Source organism: Sceloporus occidentalis, unplaced genomic scaffold, assembly GCF_023333645.1.
Source record: "Sceloporus occidentalis isolate IW3139 unplaced genomic scaffold, rSceOcc1.0.p SCAF_9, whole genome shotgun sequence".
Lineage (NCBI taxonomy): Eukaryota > Metazoa > Chordata > Lepidosauria > Squamata > Phrynosomatidae > Sceloporus > Sceloporus occidentalis.
In genome coordinates, this window is record NW_028316989.1 from 31769461 (window position 1) to 31795965 (window position 26505).

Consider the following 26505-nt stretch of genomic DNA (forward strand, 5'->3'; position numbering starts at 1 on the left):
AACTGGTGACGGTGTTGTTGTTCTTTTGCCACAACATCTGATAAACTATGCTACGTTCATTGGAGAGCCTGGGCAAATTTGTTCAAATGCCTAACATGAAAATAGATGACCTTAGACCAGTCACTTTCTCAGCCCAACCTACCTTGACAAGTTGTTTTAAGGATAAATTTGAAGAACCATGTACGCCACCCAGATTACTTTCCAAAAGGAACAAATAATAGGAAATTAATACTAGATAAACAAACACAAAACAGGAATGTTAACCAGAGAGTGGTTAGCGCTGACATGTTCCACCCATAAATATATATATGTAGTGCCTTCAGTTCGCCTGCAGACTTATGGTGACCCCATGAATTTTGTACTGTTTTCTTAGCAAAGACTACTCAGAGGTGGTTTTGCCAGTTCCTTCTTCTGAAATAGAGCCTACAGGACCTGGTATTCCTTAGCAGTCCCCCATCCAAGCACTAACCAGGGGTAATCCTACTTAGCCTCCAACATTGGTATTTTAAGATATTTAGGCAGGCCTAAATCTGCATGCCATAATGGTTTGAGTGTTGGACTACGAATCTGGAGACCATGGTTCAATTCCAAGCTCAGCCATGAAACCCACTGGGTGACTTTGAGCAAGTCACATTCTCTCAGCCTCAGAAGAAGGCAATGGCAAACCTCTGCACAAACCTTGCCAGGAAAATCCCATGGCAGGTTTGCCTTAGGGGTGCCATATGTCAGACATGACTTGGAAGGCACACAACACATGCACAACAGAAAGGAATACACACACACAAATACCATTTCTTTCTGATTTATTTTATTAAAGCAACTACAAGTTTGAGACTGGCTAGGCATATGGGCCAGGATTCACTTGGGGACTCCAGTCTTTGTAAGTAGACCTAGGTCTCCGGGAAATAGAATGGTTTCACAATGTCTGTATTGAGCCAACGAAGCAAGCATTGCACATTGGGACTGATGCACAACGAGAATGATGTTCATTGGGAAACAGGCTAGGAAATGCTGATGCACCTTGGTAGAGCTCACTGTGCAGGGAAGGGACACAACACAACAACTAAAAATTGTTCTCAGCCACCTTTGTTACCTTGTATGTGTCCTCTCTCTGTTTTGTCTTCACCATCATTGCTGTCCCATCTTAGAAGTCTATCGTAACAGCTCTTGCCTCGTATTCTTATTATCAGTGTGGCATTGTGGTTTGAGCATTGGACTGTCACTCTGGAGACCAGGGTTCAATTCCTGGCTTGGCCATGAAACCCATTGGGTGTCCTTGGGTAAATCACACACTCTCAGCCTCAGAGGACAGCAATGGCAAACCTCCTCTGAATAAATCTTGCCAAGAAAACCTCATGATAGGGTCAACATTTTGAAGACATACAGCAACCACTTCTGAATAACCTGCATGACATTGGCTCATCAAAACAAAGATTAGTGTCCAGTACTGGATGGAGAAGCCTATATTTGCGTTTCCTCCAAGAATAGCTTAGAAGGGAATGAGTTAGTTATCCGTTGAGTATAAGTACCCCTAAAGGGCACTTATCCTGTCTAATCTTAGAAGCTAAGCAGGGTCATCCCTGGTTACTAATTGGCTGGGAGACCACCAACTAATATCAGGTGGTATAAGCTATATTTCAGAGGGAGGAACTTGCAAGATCATCTCTGAGTCTTCCTTGCTGAGAAAACCCTATGAAGTTAATGGGGTTGCCATGAGTCAACAGGTGACTTGAAAGCATCTACTACTACTACTATATTTTTATTATTATTATTATTATTATTATTATTATTATTATTATTATTATTTCTTACCTGCCTCTCCCCATAGATCAACATATCTTCACAACTCAGATCTGTTAAGTTCACCTTTGTGTCCCCAAAGTCAAGTTGGAAAGCAACAGAGATTCTGTATTAAACCCATCCATGTTTAGTTTTGCAAAAAGGAAGATCTTTTTATTTTTCTTTGCTTAATGTTTTTATTTTTCTTTGAAAGGGGATTACAAGATCATGGCAGGAACCATCCTTTGCCGATGGGATTTCCCGCAAGATGCAAAAGACGACTGTAGACTCCAAAGACCGGGTTTTGCCAAAAAGCTATAAATAATTAAGACAGCTGTGATTAACCTCCCAAGAAACCAGACCGGGATTGCAATTAGATGTTTAATTGAAAGAACCCCCTGAATTGAGCTCTCTTTTTCTTACTTGGCTTAGGGTTTGATAGAAACGTGAGTTTCTGTCAAAGCGAGGAAGCCATGAATGATGGTGACTGGAAGTTTAATTCGACACAAATTATGCACAAGAGAGATGGAGGAGAATCCAACTCTGGTGTGGGGTTTTTGTGTTAGGTTGGAAAGATGAAGGCTTGGAAAGCACAAGAACAATGGTGTCGTGTGGAAGGGAGTGTGGTCATCTGGGAGAGTCTGGAGGTCCAGACTGTGGTCCTGGTGGGGCCAGAACTTCCAACGGACTTTGGAATACCTTCAACAGATATTGGCCTGAATTTAATTATTAGTCCCAACTAAAGGAGCCAGTGTGGTGTAAATGGTTTGAGCAAATGGATGGATGGATGGATGGAGAGAGATGAAATGGACAGAGACGATAGGGAGATGGACATGGAAATAGAGGTGAGAGCCAGGATGGTGTAGTGGTTTGAGTGCTAGACTACGACTCTGGATCAGAGTTCGAATCCCGGCTCAGCCATGTAAACCAACTGAGTGACTCTCTCAGCCTCGGGGGAAGTCAATGGGAAGCCTCCTCTGAATAAATCTTGCCAAGAAAACCCCAGGATAGGTTCACCTTAGTCTCCTACTTGAAGGCACACAACAACAGCAAAGAGGACATCCAGTGAATCAAAATGGGATTTATCTACATGTTGACTCCCCATTCAACATCATCATCTACATCCCTCTCTTTTTCCAAAACTGGTACTCGGAGTGGCTTACAAGATTAAAAAAGGGTCTAATCCCTTGCTTTGATAGAAACGCCATGTAAGAGTGTTGCATTAAAGCAGAATCAGATTGTTACACTTTAAAACAGATGGCATGTAAAAGAATAAAATATAGTTTGGGTTGGCCCAATAAAGGGATTGCTCTTTTGTGGATTTGGGATTTTGTCATGGCTTGAGTGTTGGACCGGGACTCTGGAGACCCGGGTTTGATTCCCAGTGGGCCATGGAAATTTATTGGGTGGTCTTGGGCAAGTCACGCTCTCTCAGCCTTAAGGGAAGGCCAGGGCAAGCCTCCTCTGAGCAAAACCTTGCCAAGAAAACCCCAGGATAGGTTTGCCTTAGGTTTCCTATAAGTTGGAAATAACTTGACAGCACTCAACAACAGCAGCAAGATGTTCTCTAAGGCCTGTTATGCAGCAGATGCATCCTTGGAGGTGCAAAAGGGGATTTGAAGGGCTTCAATAGGTCTGCAAAACAAGCACATCCCCTGGGCTTCCTTCTAGTTCCACTTCTGGGCTGCAGACCCCTTCCAGAGCCCCCCAGCCACCCTCCCAGTATCACTTGCAGGTGATGCCAGGGGGAGATAAGAGGCCGCCAGCCCCCCTTTGCCGTCTAGACAAGGGAATTAAGCCATGCCAAGGGATTGATCGCCTCCTAAAGGCACCCAGCCCCAGACACACAACCCTCAGACGCATACATATTGCACACACACACCAGGCAGCCTCCAGTGGGAGAACTGCAGCAGAGGAAGAGGCAACCCTCTGGCAGTCCAAACTTGGGAGTTGCCAGAGTGAAATCTGGAGAGGACTCTTGCACTTTTAACACAAACACACACACCAGGCAATGGGAGAATTGCAGCAGTGGAAGATGTCAGATTAAAAACCGGATAGGAATCCTGGACGTTTAACACAAATACACAAACCAGACAGCCTCCAATTGAAGAGTTGCACCTAGCTGGCAGACTTTGAGGTTGCCAGGTTGAAAACTGGAGTGGACACATTTATTTTTAACGTATGGTACACACACATACACACTCCAGACAGCCTCCAATGGGAAACCGGCAGCAGTAAAAGAGGCACCCGACTGGCACACTTTGCAGACATCTGCAAAGTGGAGAAGAATCCTGTACCTTTACACATACACACACAGAGAACAGCCACCATCCAACAAAATAATAGCAGCAATGAAAAACGCACTAGAGGGGCAGACTTTGGGGTTGCCAAGCTGGCACTGGCAGGAGCCCCCTCATGCCTGATATAGGCTCTGGTTGCTACTGCACAGTCCTGCACACTTTGCAAGCATTGCCGTCTTCTTCCATTCCCTCCTCATTTCTCCCCAACAGGCCCAAAAAGTAGGAAAAGAAAGGAGGCAAGCAGCCACAGCCTTGTGTTGTGTAGACCTTGAGTTGTATAGTGATTGTGTTGGTGGCTATGCAACATAATGGTACAAAAGGTGCAACGTTTAATATGTTTAACTTACATAATCTTATTATATCATACATTGCCATCCTCTGAGGTTGAGAGTATTATGAGATGTATTATCTTTAGTTGCCATCCTCTGAGACTGTTATTATCTTACATATTACGTAAGATATCTATATCTATATATATAACTACATCATAATATATACTACACTAATATGTAATATAATATTTTTATATTACATAGTACCTTAGTAGTTTGAGCATTGGACTATGACTCTGGAGACCAAGGGTCGGATCCCATCTCAGCCATGCAAACCCATGGGTGACCTTACAGAAGTCACACACTCTCATCCTCAGAGGATGACAGTGGCAAGCCACCTGTGAAGAAACTTGCCAAGAAAACCCCATGGGTCGCCATAAGTTAGAAACGACTTGAAGGATTGCAACAAATAATTATAATTATTTGCATAAAATGCAAATGAAACGCCAGGCTATGAGGGATGCAACAATGTGGCAACCCTATCTCTGCACCAGTGTCCAGAATGGACCAGTGAAACCGAACGTCTCTCTTAAGGGATGCAAGTTTGGGTTTCCTCAGGAGTTAGTCCTTTTCGGTGTCATGTGCCTTCCTTCCAAGCAAGGAGCATGGATAGAGTTGCGGCCTTAAGCTCCCAATTTGGAACAATTTGCTGAGCAAATTTGGTTAAACGCAATTAGGCTAATTAGCTTATGAAAATGCATTATGCCCGACGTAGGAGCCCATGGCTTAGATGGCTGATCCCTCCGCTTAGCTGAACTTTGCAACGGAAAGGTCACAGACTGGACCTCTTCTATTGCATGGCCTTTTGGCCCCAGTGTTTACAATGCTCTTCTCTACACACTCACACACTTCCCCTGCCATAATACTTCCTGGTCTGCAGCCACACACACAAACCGCACAATCCTGCACAGGCTGCAGTCTACGAAAACTTCTGCGGTCAAGTGCCGGAGGATTTGGTTGCTTGTTCTGCAAGACAGTCGTGCGACTTATCCCCTCTGGATAACGTCACTTGGGAACAGAGGTTGAAGAAGAGGTTGTGGTTGTTTTTAAGGAGGGTTGCATACATCTCTCCAAATCACATGGTTGTTGGATGCACAGAATCCTCAACTTGAAAGGGAGTTGTGGTCCAAATAACAATACAAGTGGCCCTCCACATTTGCAGCTTTGACTTTTGCAAATCTGATTATTCGCAGTTTTGATTACTGTATATACTCATGTATAGGTCTAGAAATTTAGGTAGATTCAGTAGCTTGGATAGATCCTTGAAAGCTCAGACCTAAACCCAGAATAAATTCACCGTCCGACTGATATGGAAGCCACCTAGTTTTACAGCTCTGGAAAAAGAGTATGATTTCACTTACCCACATTGCATTCGTGGCTCAGTGGCTCCCAGCCTGAAAAACAATATTCTCCCCCACATTATGAAGATTTAGACAAAAATTCCTTGCACTGCCAATTACGATAATGATCCCTTTTGCCTTTGCTTAATTATTATTTTTCCTGCTCTGTCCTCAGATAACAGGCAAATCTTCTTACAGAGGCATCGGTGTCTAAGAACTGCATTAGAGAGAGACAGATGAAAACAGCAAAAAGGGGAAGATGGGCACAGCGGGGAGGCTGAGCATAAGAAACAGAGGAAATCGGGAGAAGAAAGTCGAAAGCAAAGGAAGGAGGATTTTCTTGCAAAGATCTGCACAGTTTCCAAAATTCAAGCGTTGCAAAAGGTAACTATGACCAATCTCTGCAAGAAATTGGCCATAGAATCAAGTTGGAGGACCTACAAAATGCCTGGAGAAGTGCTATCTTTAGGAAGTTCTAGGTTCTCCAGCACAACTTTATGGCCATCTTTTGGCAGAATTGTGCTGGAGGACCTAGAGATTCAAAACCGTGAATAATCAAATACGCAAAAGTCAAATCCATAATGTGGAGTGCCAACTGTATATCCATGTCTAGCATTCCCAGGTTTTCAAAACAACCATAAGAGACAGTCAAAGTTCATGCGTGCAGCATTGACAATCCAGAAGTAACTATTAACAAGTTTGTGTTCTACCAAAATTAAAATACCCATTTCAGTTAGTTTAGCCATTTATTCCTCTGTAATACTAATACAGTCAGCCCTCCATATCCACAGATGCTTTATGCACGGGGTCAAACATCCATGGATTGAAAATATTCTAAAAGGATGTAAATTCCCAAAAGCAAACCTTGATTTTGCCATTTTATATAAAGGACACCATTTTATCATGTCATTGGATTTAATAGGACTTGAGCATCCATGGATTTTGGAACCAAACCCCAGAAAAAATCAAGGGCCCACTGTATATTGTCCTTATCCATAAATTACATGATGCAGAGAGCTCTGTCTTTCCCACACCCAAAAATACCTGGCAAAATAGTGACATCCCTATTGCCCATTTTTGTGTTTTTGATAGTATTTTTAAATAAATAAGTTAAAAACAACCCCAAATTAACGTTACTGATACATCATTTAAAATGAGAGCTGGGTATATACACTCTTTATCACTCCCATTCCAAAGGACATCACTAAGGAAGGCAGAAGGCAAAATATTTGGTTATGTGTATGTGTGTATATATATATGTATATGTGTATATATATATATATATATATATATATATATGAAATGTGTTTGCAGTCATGCACTGGACGGTGCTTATATATTTAAGCAATGCAGCTATAACTGTATCTCATTTGTTCACCATTTTGGAATAGCATCATGGCTCAGAATAGTGCAACATAGATGCCGCCATTCCTAAATGGACCTTATTGTTGACCATTTGATCAGGTTCCAAGCAGAACTGAAAGGTATCTCCTAACTCAGGGGTAGGCAACCTGCGGCCCGCGGGCCGGATGTGGCCTGGCGAGGCCTTGGGACTGGCCCCAGCCTGGTCCTGCCACCGATTGCCGCCGGGGCCTTTGGGGGGCAACTGTCTATAGAAGCCTCAGAAACATGCATTTATATTAACATTTTTTAACCTCTTTCAGGTTCAAGTCAGAGGCTGGAATCCTGTTTGTTAATCCCAAATAGAGTAAATCGAATCAATCAATTTTAAGTGTAAAGATATATCATTGCATACCTAAGACAGGATTGTCCATGCCATCATATTTCCCATTTCTATGTATGGTTGCAAACCCACTGGTTTGACAACAAGCTGTGTCAGGGGTGAACCACATGGCCTAAGAGATGTTGCTGGACTACAACGCCCATAAGTCCCAGCCAGGATAGTTCATGGTGAGGGATGATGGGAGATGCAGTCCAACAACAAGCGAGGGCTGCACAGTTCCCAATAAGGGACAACAATGAACTCAAAGTGGCCAGTCCTTGCACTCTTGAAAACCTCCAGTTCTTACATTTGGGCCTTTCTTGTGAAAAGGAGCCTTATGATAGCATTTCTCACAAATATACGAGTGGCTGGCATCCTTTTTTAGAAACTTATGCCACCATAAACCAACTTACAACTGCACAAAGTTGAGCCATGCTTTTGTGCAACATTTATGTTCACAGGAAGGGAGGGGAGACTCAACTTTGTAACTGTGACCATTGTGCACAGTAGTGTGGCCACTACACATCCCATTGTGTAACATGTCCCATGGTGCAACGGAAGTACCCCGTTGCTCAATTGCTCATCTTGTATGCTGCCCTGTTCTGCATTCTCACAATCTACATGGTTGTGCATCATTTACACGGACAATGTTCTGCATTGTCACAATTCATGGCTGGGCTTCATTTCAATAGTGTCACTCCTCTATCATAAAGCTGCGCATTGTAGCCTCTGAAACCAGATCCCAGGCAACGATTTGGGAACGTTACTCTGGCCACAACAATGAATGTTAACACCAAACAACAACTGACACACACAGAGAGATAGGAGTACCACTTTTTCACCCTCAGGTACTTCTCATTTATTATTTTCATCATTAAGGTCAAAATATCGGTCCCACCATTTATCTGCGGCCGTGATAATAAATAACAATAACTTACTTTGGTCTCCAAAGGCTCAGACAACCATATCTCCGTCCATAAGATAATTTAACATTGGCAAAGGGGGGAAGGGGAGAGAAGGCAAAAGATCTAGTCCTGTAGATTATTTTCCAGCAATCATGCGGGCTTGAGAAGAGAGAGAAGGGGAGTAAACAGAAAGATATTCCTCTTTACATTGCCACCAACAAAAAAGTTCAAGATTTGCCCAGACGCTTGGAATCTGGTGGCAAACGGGGGGTGAGTCCAGTCCCATGGCGCTTGGTGATGAGTTTTGTGGACTTGGTCAACATAGATGCAACATAGCTATGAATCTGAGATGATGGAGCTGGTGAAGACCAACCCAAAGGAAGGAAGAACCATCAGTTCCAAAGTGAATCGAGCTTGTTCCATCCTAATTAAAATACATAACAAAATTAAAAAAAAAAACTGAAAGGGGTAATGTTCACTAAAACTACCATTACATGATTCAGATGTAATTCTAGTAAGATCCAGGGAGTGAGTGGGAAGACCAGGATCCCTCGGAGGTCTTGCTTTGCTTTGTCCTCCTTGAGGCTTGGAAGAAGGCGATAAAAAGTCCGGAGCTGGGAGTGAACGCAGCCAACGTGGATATGAGGAGAACAAGGAGCTGGGATTTTAAATAAAGACAATAATTTAAAGAGCTGAGTTTGCACAGAGCTCAAGAGATCTCATGCAGGGAGCAGGCGCATGCACGTGTCCGTAAGGGCGGGGAAGTCGCTTGGGTGGCGAAAGGCTGGTCTTCTCACGTCTCCACTGGGCTAGGAACCATGCTGTTGGGGGTGTCGGGGAGCTGGGAAGACAAGGAGGTCACATCGCTGCCAGAGGAGTTTCCCAGAGAGCCGGATTCGGAAAAGGAGACCTGCAAGGAGGAAAGGAAGAGAGTGATGGGAGCAAAACTGGTATGGAGAGTCATGTTGTAAAGAATCGCTCTACGTTTCAGCGGCTGATAGTCAAGTATGGATCTTCAAGTCACCTGTTGACTTGTTGGAAGATTTCTTTGCACTCTCTCTTCCCCTCCTTAGATAAATAGATTTTCCTGCATGCAAAGCCTGCTCTCTCTTCAAAATCCAAACTGAATCACAGGGCAATAACTTTGCAAACTGGTAAACAAAGCATGTGATTCAGGTCACTCTCCCTTTTGGGAAGGTCTCAAACGCACAAAGATTTTCTATTTCTCTTGCCTTGTTGCATTCCCCATCTTCCCCTTCTCTTAGCTTTCTTTGGAAAGATGGGGAGATAAACATTTATTCATTACCTGAACTAGCTAGATAACTATATGGCACACATTATATTATGCACATTATATACATTACAACACTGGCTCTTCTGCTCTTGCTGCCAATTTCATTCTTTCAGTTAGTCTCAAAGGTGCTACAAGATCTCTCTACGTACTATCCATTAGCTTGGTTAAGATATAGCCTCTATTTATGTGTAGATTAAAGCCATTAGTAAGCCTTTGTTTAAACTGCAAGCTACTTGTGTTGTTTTTGAGTCAGTTCTTAGAGAAGCATAGTTAGACAAAGACACGTTTTCTGCTACTCTGCTGATTTAAAGACAGCAGAACTGGAACATATCCACAAACCTCAGTCCATCATAAGGCTTCCTTTCACAACCTCAGTCCATCAGTAATGGGTTGAACAGAGACAATGGTTTCTTGACACACTACGCCAGTGGTTCCCAACCTTTTCTATGCCCCACACTCCTAGGAAACATTTGGTTAATATCCACACCCCCAACAAAACTAACATTTGAAAATTAAAAAGTGCAATTTCTAATTTTTGGTCCGCAACTTGAACCACCTACAATACAAATTGAACTTTTAAATGTTAAACTTTTAACAGTGCATAAAACGCCAATCCAAATTGAGCAACCAGATTCTAAACTGTTCAGAAGTAATACTGTAAATATTGTCAGTTGTAAAAGCCTCTCCTTTCAATGAAATATACAAATGAGACTACTGTCAGCAAGGGATTCATTTTCTCCTTATCCACGGATTTTTCTACCCATGGATTCAAGCATGAACATATTCAAAAAAGGTATGAATTCTAAATAGAAAACCATTTTGCTATGCTATTGTATTTAATGGAACTTGTGCATCCACGGAGCATCGAACCCCGGTCTCCAGAGTTGTAGCCAAACTACACTGGCTCTCCAAGAAGGCCAACAGATCTGCAAATATCTCTCAATATCTCAGAACAGCACCATCCCTTGGTGGTTTTTCTTCCTTCAAAGTGGAAGCCATGCTGGCAGGAATTTGCTAGACTTTCCAAAGACTCCTTCCTCTCTGGCTGGGCAAGGCTCCAGGAGCAGCCAGGATCCATATTTCATCCATTGATGTCTAGGGGACATATTTCATCCAATGGCTCTCCTGGTGCTGCAAACTATCATTTAATTATGCATCTCACTCATTTCATTTCTCCGCTATCTTAACTTAAACAGAGCAAGGGATTCATTTTCTTAAAAATTATCATCATTATCATCCTCCTTCGAGTATGATCACTAGGCAGGAAATATGGACACGACATGCACCTTCCTCAGTATTCAGTTATAATTAATATTACTGCTTCAGCGGCATCCCAGCAGCAACCATCGGCCATGGCGAAGCAGAAGAACAACTCTATTTTAAGTCTCTCCGTTTCCATGACATACCCTCTGACCGTCTTGATTTGGCAAGGCCAGCATGGCGTAGTGGTTTGAGTGTTGGACTTCAACTCTGGAGACCAAGGTTCGATTCCCAGCTCGCCCATGAAACTCAATCGGTGACTTTGGGCAAGTCACATTATCTCAGCCTCAGGGAAAGGCAATGCAAACCTCCTCTGAACAAATCTTGCCAAGGAAACCCCATGATAGTGTTGCCTTAGGGTCGCCATAAGTCAGAAATCCACAAAGTCACCATGAGTTGAGATCGACTCGAAGGCAGCTAACAACAACAAACTTTGGCCAAAAATGGGTCCTAGAACAGATCACACATGAAATCTCTCTGGAAGCCAAGATGATCAAATTGAGGTTGTCATACTTTGGCCAACTCATGAGAAGACACAACTCATTAGAAAAGACAACAATGCTAGGAAACGTAGAGTAGTAGAAGGAAAGGAAGACCACAAGCCAGATGGATATACTCAATTATGGAGGACACAAGTATGAATTTGCAGGACCTGAGCAGAGCAGAGCAGTGGAGGACAGGGGTCTTGGAGATGTCTCACCCACAGGGTCACAACAACAACAAACACTGGCCAAGAAGGCACACAAATGAGTCCTAGAAAGAGATCAGGCTGTAAGCCAAGATGATCAAATTGAGGCTGTTGTACTTTGGCCACATCATGAGAAGGCAAGACTCATTGGAAAAGGCAATAGATAGGATGCTAGGAAAGGTAGAGGGTAGTAGAAAGAGAGGAAGACCACAAGCTAGATGGGTAGACACAATTGCGGAGGTCACAAGTATAAATTTGCAAGACCTGCGCAGAGCAATGCAGGACAAGTAGTCTTGGAGATGTCTCATTCACAGGGTCACCATGAGCCAGAGTCAACCACAACATGCAATGAACTCTATATTGTCCCATGCAAGCAGAAGGCCATGGCATAGTTTTGACTCTGCAGCATCTCTACTGTTTATGACCCAAAGCCAAACAGCTGACAGGAAAATCTGACCCCATTTCAGACCAATTCCGCATTGTTAACACTGACTGGCGGTCTCTTTTTCAAACCAGAATCCAACAGCAATTCTATCTTCACTTCTGCACCAACATACACATAAAACCACCTCGCACCACACAATCCTAATGGTCCTCAAAGGCCCATCCATCCACTTCCACTGCCCACCATTCCTTGAAATCGCACAAGTGCAAAATTTTCGGTACAAGGCCTGTCCTAAAGAGCTGCAAACAAAACTCCATCAGTGATACCTTTATCGGCCAACCAAAATGCACAATATTTCAAAGCTCCACCAAAAACTTGCAACAAGTACGTTGTGCATTTCGGTTGGTCAAGAAAGGTATCACTGATGGGTTTATTTTGTCCTCAGCTTTATTTCCCCACCTTTATATATCTTTTCTGAATTGTTTTAATTGCTCCAAGTGGCTGCAATGGGCTGACTTTCTGCAACCTGTTATCCTTGTTCAATAAAGTTTTGTTATATTTTCCCCTTCGCTGGATATATTGAGAGCATAAAGGGATTATTTTAACAAATCTGTTTTAGTTGCTCTGACCCCATAGTATGGAGCCAATGCAGTTAAAGTGGAATCATAGTGCTATAATTTTATCGTTTGAAAGGGTCCCTGGTAACCAGAAGAAATTAGAAAGCAAGGCCATCTCAATAAAAGCACAAAATTAAAAATAATCACAACAATAAGTCCCATTATCCCAAGCTAAAACAACCCATGGTGAAGGATGATGGGTGCTGAAATCCTTTCTCCAGGGGGAAGGGTGACATTTCTCAACCTTCCTCAATAGAGGCACAAAATTAATAATTACCATAAACACAGCAACAACTCCCATTAGATCCAGCTAAAACATCCCACGATGAAGGATGATGGGTGCTGAAGTCGTTTCTCCAGGGGGAAGGGTGAAATTTCTCACTCTTCCTTAACTCAGTAGAGGCACAAAATTAATCATCAGCATAATCACAGCAGCAATTCCCATGAGATCCAGCTAAAGCAACCCATGGTGAAGGATGATGGGTGCTGAAGTCCTTTCTCCAGAGGAAGGGGTGGGATTTCTGCCCATTGCTTACCAGTTGTTGGAAGGCAGGTTGGTCCAAGTCGCTTTGGAGGGCAAAATCGCTGAGCGCTTTCCAGGGGGGTTGATAGGTCTGGACCTCCACCGCGCTTCCCTGAACTGCGCTGTCGTGCCGGATCGGACTGCCTGCCACCAGCGGGGTCCCTGTCAGGCCCTGCAGGCTCTTTGGAGTACAAAAGGAGGACTTTAGAGAAGCAAAAGGTCAGTACTTTCAACCAGTTTCAAAGAAAGGAGATCACAGATGGATCATGGAAGGGAGGAATGGGAAAACTGGGGGGCTCCCATGTCAGTGGGGCAGCGAATCCACTCCGGGTTTTCACCCAGGGATGGGAACTATATAGCCTTCCAGTCATTTTTCTTTTCCATCCCTCCATCCTTCCTTCCTCCTTCCCTCCTTCCTCCTTACCGTTTTGTCCCCGTTGTGCTGCTGTTGCTGCTGCTGGATTTGCTTCATGAGGATGGACTTCTTCTTGTCCTTGCAGCGCTTGTTCTGGAACCAGACCCGGATGACCCTGGGGCTGAGGCCAGTCATCTCCACCAGCTGCTCCTTCATCAGGGCGTCCGGACGAGGGTTGGCTGCGTAGCAGGTCCGCAGCGTGTGCAGCTGCTTCTCATTCAGCACCGTCCGCACACGCGTCGTCTTCTCCGCTGCGGCCTTCGGCACGTGGGAACGCAGAGAGGACGAGGAGGACGAGGGCGGGCGCCCAGGACAGGACTCTGCAAGGAGGAGGACATGGAGGACAGGGTCAAAGGCAAAGCACTCTGCGTCCACACTCCGCAGATAACCTGGTTTGGCACCGCTTTAAGTGGCTCAGCGGCCTGGGCATTGCAATCCATTCTAGCATCAGAGCTCCCTGACACAAAAGGCTGACATCCCTTACAATACTACAAAAACTGGGTTTTTTTGCATTTGCTCCACATTTTTCCCACTGGAATCGAATCAAATGAGGATTGGGATCGATTTCCAGTGGGAACTAGGGGCATATAACTCGAATTGGGATTCGGAGCTTTTTGTAGTGGGAATGGCCCTTCAGAATACTAATAGCGTTGGCACTGCAGAAATAACCCGGTTTCAGACCTATTTAAGTGGCTCAGTGGCTGGGCATTGCAATTCATTCTGGCAGAGAAGGCCTAAATACAGTACAACAAATGCCAGAATACCCTAGCATTGCCTGCATCCATCCACACTGCAGAAATAACCCAGTTTGACACAGCTTTAGCTGACTCAATGCTATGCAATCCTGGGATTTGTAGTTTGTAGTTGTGGCACCAGAGCTCTCTGACAAACAAGGTTTAAACCTCTCACAACACTACAAATCTCAGAATACTATAGCATTGGCCGCATCCATCCGCATTGCAGAAATAACCCAGTTTGACACCACTTTAGTTGCCACGGCTCAATGCTATGCAACTCTGGGATTTGTAGTTTGTTGTGAGACCAAAGCTCTTAAAGGTTAAATCTCTCACAATGCTACAAATCCCAGAAATTCACAGCACTTAAAGCGGTGTCAAACTGGGTTATTTTTGCATTGCCAAGGCAATGCCAAAAAAAATGGAGGACATTCCAGAAAAGATGGAGGACAGACACAGACAAAGAAATGCTTTAAAAAACATAAACACTCATAAACTGCATCCACACTGGAGATATAATCCGGTTTGACACCGCTTTAACTGCCATGGCAGAATAGTATGCGATCCTGGGAATTGTAGTTTATTCTAGCACTAGAGCTCTCCAACAGAGAAGGCTAAATGTCTCCCAAAACTACAAATCCCAGAATTCCATAGCATTGAGCCAGGGAAGTTAAGATGGCCTCAAACTGGATTATTTCTGCAGTGTGGATACAGTTATACCTCTCTCCCAGGCAGATAAATTTTCTTAATTCTTAATTAACTTAATTAATCCCATACAGTATTTTATTTTATAAGGTAGTTTTAAAAGAACTATTTATCTATAAATTGGTATAGATATGACGATGGATATAGAAAGTCACAGAAGAATATTGTGCCCCAAGTCTTTTCTTTTTATGATTCTGATATTATTATTATTATTATTATTATTATTATTATTATTATTATTATTATTCTCCACCACTGAATCATAGAATAGTAGCATCACCAATAATAATAATAATGTAATCAATAATTGCATTACATTATTATTGTTATTATTATTATTATTTGCTAACATTAATTAAAACAGTCAGCACTGAATTAAAGAAATAATCATGTTAGCAACAACAACAACAATAATAATGTAATAATTACCTTATTTTTATCATTATTGCTGCTGCTTTATAGAAGCATAGTTACATTACTATTAGGTAATAAATAATTACATTATTATTATTGCTACTGATTTATAGAAGCATAGTTATGTTATTATTATGTAATAAATAATTACATTATCGTTACTATTATTATTGCTGCTGCTGCTTTATAGAAACATAGTTACATTATTATTATTATTATGGAATAAATAATTACATTATTATTATTGCTGCTGCTTTATAGAAACATAGTTACATTATTATTATTATGGAATAAATAATTACATTATTATTATTATTATTATTACTGCTTTATAGAAGCATAGTTACATTATTATTATTATTATTATGGAATAAATAATTACATTATTATTATTATTATTATTATTATTATTATTACTGCTTTATAGAAGCATAGTTACATTATTATTATTATGGAATAAATAATTACATTATTATTATTATTATTATTATTATTATTACTGCTTTATAGAAGCATAGTTACATTATTATTATTATTATGGAATAAATAATTACATTATTATTATTATTATTACTGCTTTATAGAAACATAGTTACATTATTATTATTATGGAATAAATAATTACATTATTATTATTATTATTATTACTGCTGCTTTATAGAAGCATAGTTACATTATTATTATTATTATTATTATGTAATTAATTACATTATCATTATTATCATTATTATTATTGCTGCTGCTTTATAAAAGCACAGTTACATTATTATTAAGTAATACATAATTACATTATTATTATAATTAAGTAATAAATAATTTCATCATTATTATTATTATTATTGCTGCTGCTTTAAAACCATTACAATGAAATGTAATTATTTGGGCAGCTGTTTCGTGTGACATTTAATTCGTTTCCATTTAACACCTTTATAGAAGTTACTTTTCTCTCTAAAGTCATTGGTGTCTGTTATTATAATGATATTATTATTATTATTAGCGTCTTCCAATAAATCATTAAATGAAAACAAATTAAATGTCACACAAAAGAGCTGCCCAAATAATTACATTTTATTGTAATGTTTTTAAAATCTGGAGAATTGGGGAGAAAGGCGGCCTATAAAGGAAATCTTCTTCTTCTTCTTGGATCTCTCTTTGTCAAAATGGCTTTGAAATGGGTGCAATATTTGACAACCCACAAAGTTATTCTACCTTAAAGTATCATCATTAATGAGCCACAAAGTGAGTCTCTCTGTATTTAGGAATGGAGGTTCCTGGGGCTTTACACGGGAGTAAACCTCATTGGATCCAATGGGGCTTTGCAAGTGAGGAGACCTAGGCTTGCAAAGCTGCATTGAAAGGTTTCTTTCTTGGGATCCAGAAGCATTTACTCTTCCTTTGCTGGAAAAGCATTAAGAAACCCCTTGCATTTACTCCTGAGTAAACCCATGCACCACTGAGGCGGTCTGAATGGTCTCTTAGCTCCAATAGAGGAGCTCCTAAACGTACTGCAGGAATAATCCGGTTTGAAACCGCTTTAAGTGGTTCAGTGCTTTTGTGGGACCTTCTCTGCCAGAGAGCTCCCATTGCGTTGGAGCTAATAGGCAGTTAAAGCGGGTTATTTCTGCAGTGTGGACGCAGCCCTTGGCTTTAAGGGCCACCAAACCTCTCCCCCAAAGAGCCATTGACTGCAATGGAAGAGGAAGAGGAAGGGAGGAAGGGGCAGAGGAGGGAGAGAAGGAGGGAAGGGAAGGAAGTGTCAAAAGAAAGAAAGGGAAGGAAGTATAAAAGAAAGAAAAGGAACGGAGGGAGGGAAGAAAGAAGGAGGCAGGTAAAAGAATGGAGGAAGGAAGGAGTGGAGGTAGGAGGGAAAGGAAAAGGGAATGGATGAGGAAGGAAGAGGAAAGGGAGGAAAAGAAGGGAAGGAAAAGGAAGGCAGGAAGGATGAAGGGGGAAAGGAAGAGAAAGAGAAAGAAAGGAGGGAAGGAAGAAGGAAGGGGAAGGCAGGGCCTGCCGCCCTGTCTCTCTCTACCTGTCCCGCGGAGGGCTCCGTTCTGGTTCTCTCGGGGGCTTCCCGGGGCGCTGCCCTTGCCCTGGCTGCCGTTGGCCCCCTGTCCGCCTGCTGCCAGGAGCCCTGTCCTCCGATGGTGGTGGCTGCAGAGGAGCTTGGCCTCGCGGAGGGCGAACTCGTCCCCGGGAAGGAGCTGCGTGGCGCAGAGGGAGCATCGGAAGCACTCCAGGTGGAAGACCCGCTCCCTCGCCCGCATCACCAGGTCGCTGCTCCCGAAGGGACCCGAGCAGGAGCCACACTTCACCCCGAAGAGCCTGCAAGCAGAGGAGGAGAAGGAGGAGGAGAAGGGGTCAGGGACAGACCCAGGAGGCCCACTGGCACACGCTGCCTCTCTCTCTCTCTCTCTCTCTCACCCGTTTGCCCCTCTATAGGCCTCTCCTCTATTCCTCTGTCTAGCCATTCATCCAGCTATCACTTCTATATCACTTCTATCTATCTATCTATCTATCTATCTATCTATCTATCTATCTATCTATCTATCTATCTATCTATCTATCATCTATAACCTCTGTCTGTCTGTCTGTCTGTCTGTCTGTCTATCTATCTATCCATCTATCCACCTATATATCCTCTATATATCCATCTATCTATCATTTATCTATCTATCTATCTATCTATCTATCTATCTATCTCTCTATCTATCTATCTATCATCTATCAATCACCTATGTCGGTCTGTCTGTCTATCCATCTATCTATCCATCTATATATCGTCTATCTATCTATCTATCTATCTATCTATCTATCTATCTATCTATCATCTATAACCTCTGTCTGTCTGTCTGTCTATCCATCTATCTATCTATCCATCCATCCATCCATCCATCCATCCATCTATCTATCTATCTATAACCTCTGTCTGTCTATCCATCTACCTATCCATCTATATATCGTCTATCTATCTATCTATCTATCTATCTATCTATCTATCTATCTATCTATCATCTATCTATCTATCTATCTATCTATCTATCTATCTCCTATGTCTGTCTGTCTACCTACCTACCTATCTATCTCCTCTCTCTCTCTCTCTCTCTCTCTCTCTCTCTCCATCTATATCGAGATCTTGATCGGTTTAATAAAGGAGCCTTCCAGCCCTTTCCTGGGCTCCTTCCTGGCCAGGTTCATTCCAAGGGAGGGACGGGGCTGAGAGAGTGGGGCTCCTTCCCCAGGGACCCCAGTCTCATCATCATCACCATCCTCCTCCTCCTCCTCCTCCTCATTCCTTTCCTTTCAGAGCCTCCGGTGATGAAACCGAAGATTAACATCAGCTCCAAAACTCGGCGCGTGGAGGAGCCCGAGCCCAAAGGATCCCAGTTGATCCAGAATCATCGCAAGGAGATCCCTAAGACCCTTAGGATCCCTTGCCTTTATGCCACTTTATGGCCACTTTATGCTCATCCTGCCAATACTCTTAGCATTTCCTAATACGAATACTATCGTCCTTCTCTTCTCAGGATGAGCAGGATCTCAGCCGAGAGTCTCACTGAAATCAATGGGTTTTATTGCATTCTATTCTTTACTCCCTCTTAATCCCGCCTTTCCGCCAAGTTGAGGCCAAGGCGGCTCACAAGATATTTTCCTTTTAAGAACATGTTCTTTTCCACCAAAACAAGAAGACAGAAAACCAAACGGGTTTCGCTTTTTCTTGTTGCAAACCTTCCGGCTTTGCAAGAAGGAAAGGAGAATTAAACGGAAAAGAAGAAGGGATGAGAAAAATAAAAGAAGAAGAAGAAGAAGAAGAAGGGATGAGAAAAATAAAAGAAGAAGAAGAAGCTATTATTGCATATTATTTTTCAATATATGCATCTAAGAATACGTACATTTTAGATCCTTAATATTATTATATGCATATAATTGTGTGCAAATTCTCCAATGCATATCATAAAGTATGATTAGATGCATATCACATAATATTCTTTTATGCCTACAATTACATGCATTTTCTTAAATGATATAATATTATCAGATGCATATCATATCATATAATTTTATGCATATGATTAGATGCATATTCTTAAATTAATATAATATTATTAGATGCATGTTATTAGATAAGTATTCTTAAATGCATATAATATGATATTAGATGCATATTCTTAAATACATTTGCTGAGATGCATATCATTATATTATATAATGTTATTAGATGCAGATTCTTAGATGCAGATAATATATTCTTACATAGAAGAAGGCATATAATATAATACTATTAGATGCATGTAATAGATGCATATTCTTAGATGCAGATAATATAACACTCTTAAATTCATATTCATGCAATATAACACTATTGAATGCACATCCTTAGATGCATGATTCATAGCTGCATATAATGTAATATTCTTCGATGCCTATATTCTTAGATGCATATAATATAATACTATTAGATGCACATTCTTAGCAGCATATAATATTCTTAAATGCATAGGATATAAATTTTTAAATGCATCTTCTTAGAGGCATGTAATATAATATTCTGAGATTCATATTCTTGGATGCAGATAGTATGATATTCTTATGATTCATATTCTTAAATGCATGTAATGCAACACTATTAGATGCACATTCTTAGATGTATATTTGTAGGTGCATATAATATAATATCCTTAGATGCATATAATATAATACTATTACATGCATATTCTTAGATGCATATAATATAATATTCTTAGATGCATATAATATATAATTATTAGATGCACATTCTTAGATGCATATAATATAATACTATTACATGCATATAATATAATATTCTTAGATGCATGTTCTTAGATGCAGATAGTTTAAAATACTAAATGCTTGTTCTTAGATGCATATCCTTAGAGGCATATAATGCTATTAGACGCATATTCTTAAATATAACAGGATTTTACGCCTATGCTTAGGTGCATATAATATAATATTCTTAGATGCATAGAATATAATATTCTTAAATGCATATATTATAAAATTTCAAATGGATGTTCATAGGGGCATATAATATAATATTCTTAGATGCATATAATGTAAAAATTCAAATGCATGTTCTTAGATGCATCTAATAAGATTATATTAGGTGCATATTCTTAAATGTAATAGGATTTTATGCCTATGCTTAGGTGCATGTAATATAATATTCTTAGATGCACAGAATATAATACTATTAAACGCACATTCTTAGCTACATATAATATTCTCAAATGCATGTTCATAGGGGCATATAACATAATATCCTTAGATGCATCTAATGCAAAACTGCCACTGCATGTCCTTAGGGGCCTCTAAATGAGTGGGCTTTCCTGCTTCCCCTGCTGCTGCTGCTGCTGCTGCTGACCTGAGGTAGTCCCTCTTGCAGTAGGTCTTTCCGTCGCGGACGAAGCAGGTGCAGGTCTCGTCCAGGAACTGGCTGCAGTCGTGGCACTTGAGGCAGGCGGCGTGCCACTCCAGGTCCGGGGAGACCCTCAGGATGTACTGGTCCAGGATCTCGCTCCCGCAGCCCACGCACAAAGACACCCCTCCGGCGCAGGGAGGCTCTGCGGGAAGGAAGGAAGGAAGGCACAGCAGAGAGAGGAGGCTCACAGCCAGCAGCAACACAAGGCACACGGAAGACACTGGACACAACCCTGGCACCACTACCACCACCATCACCCCCACTATGATCGTCACCACCACCATCACCATCATCCCCACTATGATCATCACCATCATCACCACCATCACCACTATGATCATCACCACCACCATCACCATCATCCCCACTATGATCACCACCATCACCATCATCACCACTATGATCATCACCACCACCATCATCATCACCACTATGATCATCACCATCATCACCACCATCATCATCCTCATCACCACCATCATCCTCATCACCACCATCATCATCACCATCCTTCATCACTATCATCACCACCATCATCACCATCATCAACCAGGAGGGACTACCAACAAATTCAGACCACTCTTGGCAACTGGATCATCATCATCATCATCATCATCATCATCATCATCAGTATTAGTACTGAGCAGGGAGTAGCAACAGAATTCAGAACACTGTTGGCCACTGGATCATCATCATCATCATCATCATCATCATCATCATCAGTATTAGTACTGAGCAGGGAGTAGCAACAGAATTCAGAACACTGTTGGCCACTGGATCATCATCATCATCATCATCATCATCATCTAACAGTGAGAACTAGCAATAAATTCAGACCACTGTTGGCAAATAGGTTATCATCATCATCATCATCATCATCATTTGGCAGAAGGAACTAGCAACAGCATTCAGACCACTATTCACAACTGGATGATGATGATGATTTAGCAGAGGGGATTAGCAACAATATTATTATTATTATTATTATCTAGCAGAGGGAACTAGCAACAAATTCAGACCACTGTTGGCACCTCGGTTGTTGTTGTTGTTGTTGTTGTTGTTGTTAAAGCAACAGCATTCTGGCCACTGTTCACAACTGGATGATGGTGATGATGATGATGATTTAGCAGAGGGGACTAGCAACAATATTATTATTATTATCTAGCGGAGGGAACTAGCAACAAATTCAGATCATTGTTGGCACCTCGGTTGTTGTTGTTGTTGTTGTTGTTGTTGTTGTTATTATTATTATTATTATTATTATTATTATTATTATTATTATAGCAAGGGCATTCTGGCCACTGTTGGCAACTGGACTCAATTCAACCCCAGAAGCAAAAAATTGGAGACCCAAATAAGAAATAAAAACCAGCCTAATTGAGATCTTTGTCCTTTTTCCAGGACCTTTCTCTACTTTTCCTTTCGCGATGGCACCAAAGAAGACTAATAGGCATGAAACCACCCCCAAAAAACCCCATTGGCAGCAAAGAGGAACATTAAGGGAATCCAAATTACCCCAAAAACCCCATTGGCAGCAAAGAGGAGCAAAGTCCAAAGGTTTTTCATCAATGAATTAATATATGGAGGGAAAGAGAGTCACAGAATCTGGGAATGGCTTCGTCAAACTAATAGTAATAGTAATAGTAATTATAAAGGCAATGATTCCTTCTCTGAAACTTTTGCAGGAAGAACCCATAAGGATAGAAGAACAATGCAGCAACAATATCTTTCTTAGGACGAACTTCGTAAAGGAAATAACGATATAAATAATATTGTAACAATAATGTATTTCTCAGAAGAAACTTTATAAAGGAAATAACGATATAACAATAATGTAACAATAATGTATTTTGCAGGAAGAACCCCATAAAAGCCAGTAATGATATAGAAATAATGTAACAATAATCTAGTCTGGAGGGAAAACCCTATCAACGAATTCATGATCTAGCAATAATGTAATGCATTTCACTGGAGAAACTGTAGAAAGGAAATAATTACATAATAATAATAATAATAATGTAACAATCATGAATTTTGTAGGAAGAAGCCGATAATGATATAATAATGTGGCAATAATATATTTCGTAGGAAGGACCCCAGACTGGAAATAATAATGTAACTATAATTTAACAATATTGTTTTTCGTAGCAAGAAAATAAGAAAATGATGATATAACAAGAATCATTTTTACAGGAGGAATCCAATAAAGAAAATAATGATATAACAATCAGGAAATTTTGCCAGAGTGAACCCTATCAATAATAATAATAATAATAATAATAATAATATGATAAAACAATAATGTAGAAATAATGCAATTTTCAGGAGGAACCCAATAAAGGAGCATCAAAATCAAGAGCCATGTATTTTGTTGCAGTCCTTGGAAGTAAAATGAGATTGATCCAGTTTCCAATTCTGAAAGCAATAAAGGGATCTTGGAGCACTTTGGAGCCTAACTTTAAAAGTATTATTATTATTATTATTATTATTATTATTATTATTATTATTATTAAAAATCTGGGAGCAGGAGTTTTCCTAGACCTGAGTTTACTTTCCTCAGCAATAATTCTGGTTTGCAAAAAGTAATCCAACCCAAAAGTGAGGGACTGGAAGAACAAGTGCAAAGGCTGTTGCTAATAATAATGATGATGATGATGATGATGATACTAATACTACTAATAATCCTTCCTTCCTCCAAGGTCTGCTCCTTTTCTCACATTATCATCCCTCTCCCAACCGAAGCAAAGAGATCTGATGGAAACAAAACCCTCCACAAACTTTGTGGGAAGGAAAAGCCCCATTGAAGCATTGAAAAAGAGGAATGACACCTACTTTTGGAAACATCTCCCCATATAATATCCCTTCTCCCAAGATCTGCTCTTTTTCTCACCTTTCCTCCCAACAAACCAAACCCAAAGAGACCTGGTTCAAAACTGAAACCTCTGGAAAGGAAAGACCTTCTTCATCCATTGGACCCCAGTTTCTGTCTATTGCAGAGGAAAAAGCCAAGGAAAGAAAGGCCACTTCTTTGGGGAAGGATTCCCCCCCAAAAGCACCCAAGAAAGGAGAATAAATATCCAGCATCCAGAAGGAAATATTCCATGCAGAAAAATACAAAAGACAAAATTAAAAGGGCAGCTGGAGAAATGTCTGGATCCAAATCTATCCACGAAACATCATCGAAAAGGAAAGGCAAGGAACGAATGCCACTTGCTTTTGGAAGGATCCCCCCCAATAAAGCACCCAGGAAAGTAATATTCCCTCTTCCAAAGTCCTGCTATTTATTCCCTTCCTCACAATTTGGTTCAAACCAAAGCTCTGGAAAGAAAAGACCTTCTTCTTCCACTGATCCTCAATTCTTTCCATGCAACTTTGCAATAGGAATGCCAAGGAAAGAAATGCCACTGACCTTTGGAATGATTTCCTCATTTAGAGCCCAGGAAAAGAGATGGCAAAATAATATTCCTTTCCCCCCCCCCCCAAAAAAAAAAGGATTTGCTCTTTTTCTCACATTAAAAAACCCCAAAGCAAAAGAGATTTGGCTCAAATAAAACTTCTGGAAAGAAAAGACCCCAGTTCTGTCCATGCAACATTGAAATAGGAAAGCCAAGGAAAGAAATGCAACCTTTGGAATGATTTCCCCCATATAGAGGATATTACTTTCCCATCTATGGGAAAGTAATATCCACCATCCAGAAGGAGATGTAGGGAATATATTTGATGCATAAAAATAAAGGTGGAGGTTGGAGAGATAGATGTCTGGACCCCAATCTTTCCATGCAACCTTGAAAAAGAAAGCCAAGGAACGAATGCCACTGACTTTTGGAGGGATCCCCCCCCCCATAATAGAAAATAATAATCCTTCCCCCCCCCCCCCAAAAGGATTTGCTCTTTTGCTCACATTAAAAACCCCAAACCAAAAGAGATTTGGCTCAGATAAAACTCTGATGGGAGAAAAAAGACCTTCCTTTGGACACCGATTCTGCCCATGCAACATTGCAATAAGAAAGCAAGGAAAGAAATGCAGCTTTCTTTTGGAAACATTCTCCTCTATAGGACCAGAAAAGATATAAGGAAACAATAGTCTTTCCCCTAAAAAGATATGCTCTTTTTCTCAGATTAAAAACCCCAAACCCAAAGAGACCTGGTCCAAATCCAACCTCAGGAAAGTAAAGACCATCCTCAGGACCCCAGTTCTGCCCATGCAACATTGCAATGAGAAAGCCAAGGAAAGAAATGCAGCTTACTTTTGGAAGGATCCCCCCCCCCCCTCTATATAGGAAACTATATGGGAAAATAATATCTCTGCTCTTTTCCTCCCATTAAAAAACAAACCACCCCAAAGCAAAGAGTACGATCCAAAGAAGACCCTCCACCCCAAACCACTGGAGAGCCCAGTTCTGCCCATGCAACAAGACACTGCAAGGAGAGAGATGCCACTTACTTTTGGAAGGATCCCCCATAGCAGCTCCCAGGAAATTGTATGGGAAAATAAGATCCACCATGCAGAAGGACTTTGGGGGGAGAGGTTTAATGCAGAAGAGTTCAACAAATAAAAAGGGAGGGGGCTTGGAGAAAAGTCTCCCCCTTATATATATATATATATCTATAGATAGATAGAGATATAGATATATAGGCAGGGAGAGCCCCTCTCTTTGCTGCTGCTGCTGCCTTGGCTGCTCTTTGCTGCTTCCAGTCCTTTGCAATTGCAGCCCTGGGAGGAGGGGAGGGGCCAGGAGGCTCTCAGTCCCTTACGCAGCATGACGTCAGCCCCGCCAAGACCACCCACCTGGAGCCCCGGGGAAAAAGGCGGGGCCAGAACGGTGACCTCACAATGCTCCTGCCGCATTCCTCGCAGGCGATTGGCGGAGGGGGAAACGGAGGGCGCGGATTGGACAGATCCAGAACAATGGCACGCGCGAAGCCCAGGGCAAAGCAGCAGGGTTCAGTCTCTTAGTTTTATTTCTTCCCCTTTTATTTTCTGCAAGAGAAGGAAGATGGATGGAGGGATGGAGGGATGGAGAGATGGAGGGATGGAGGGATGGAGGGATGGAGAGATGGAGGGATGGAGGGATGGAGGGATGGAGAGATGGAGGGATGGAGGGATGGAGGGATGGAGAGATGGAGGGATGGAGGGATGGAGAGATGGAGGGATGGAGGGATGGAGGGATGGAGAGATGGAGGGATGGAGGGATGGAGGGATGGAGGGATGGAGAGATGGAGGGATGGAGGGATGGAGGGATGGAGAGATGGAGGGATGGAGGGATGGAGGGATGGAGAGATGGAGAGATGGAGGGATGGAGGGATGGAGGGATGGAGAGATGGAGGGATGGAGGGATGGAGGGATGGAGGGATGGAGAGATGGAGAGATGGAGGGATGGAGGGATGGAGAGATGGAGGGATGGAGGGATGGAGGGATGGAGGGATGGAGAGATGGAGGGATGGAGGGATGGAGGGATGGAGAGATGGAGGGATGGAGGGATGGAGGGATGGAGAGATGGAGGGATGGAGGGATGGAGAGATGGAGGGATGGAGGGATGGAGAGATGGAGGGATGGAGGGATGGAGGGATGGAGAGATGGAGGGATGGAGGGATGGAGGGGCAGAGCTAGAAGACAACTGGGAAATTCCTGGAATTATTCTATTATTCTT

General features: G+C 41.7%; 1 protein-coding gene across 1 annotated transcript; it reads right to left on the reverse strand.

Moving 5' to 3' along the window:
* Positions 1-8311: 8311 nt before the first annotated feature.
* Positions 8312-25428, reverse strand: LOC149307176 (insulin gene enhancer protein ISL-2-like). The gene is made up of 6 exons (XM_089537737.1): positions 25299-25428; positions 20798-20996; positions 17444-17736; positions 13571-13881; positions 13160-13327; positions 8312-9289 (listed from the first exon to the last, which is right to left on the reverse strand). Exons 1-6 carry the CDS (start codon positions 25357-25359, stop codon positions 9173-9175), a joined length of 1149 nt encoding a protein of 382 aa, XP_089393863.1. The 5' UTR covers positions 25360-25428; the 3' UTR covers positions 8312-9172.
* Between the last annotated feature and the right edge of the window lie 1077 nt (positions 25429-26505).

Coding starts and splice junctions, on each gene's coding strand:
- LOC149307176 (XM_089537737.1), bottom strand. CDS start 25,359: ATGGTGGATCTTATTTTCCCATACAATTTCCTGGGAGCTGCTATGGGG. Junction 17,737..20,797: donor TGCAAGAGGGACTACCTCAG/GTCAGCAGCAGC, acceptor CTCTGCTTGCAG/GCTCTTCGGGGTGAAGTGTG. Junction 9,290..13,159: donor AACCTGCCTTCCAACAACTG/GTAAGCAATGGG, acceptor TCCTCCTTGCAG/GTCTCCTTTTCCGAATCCGG.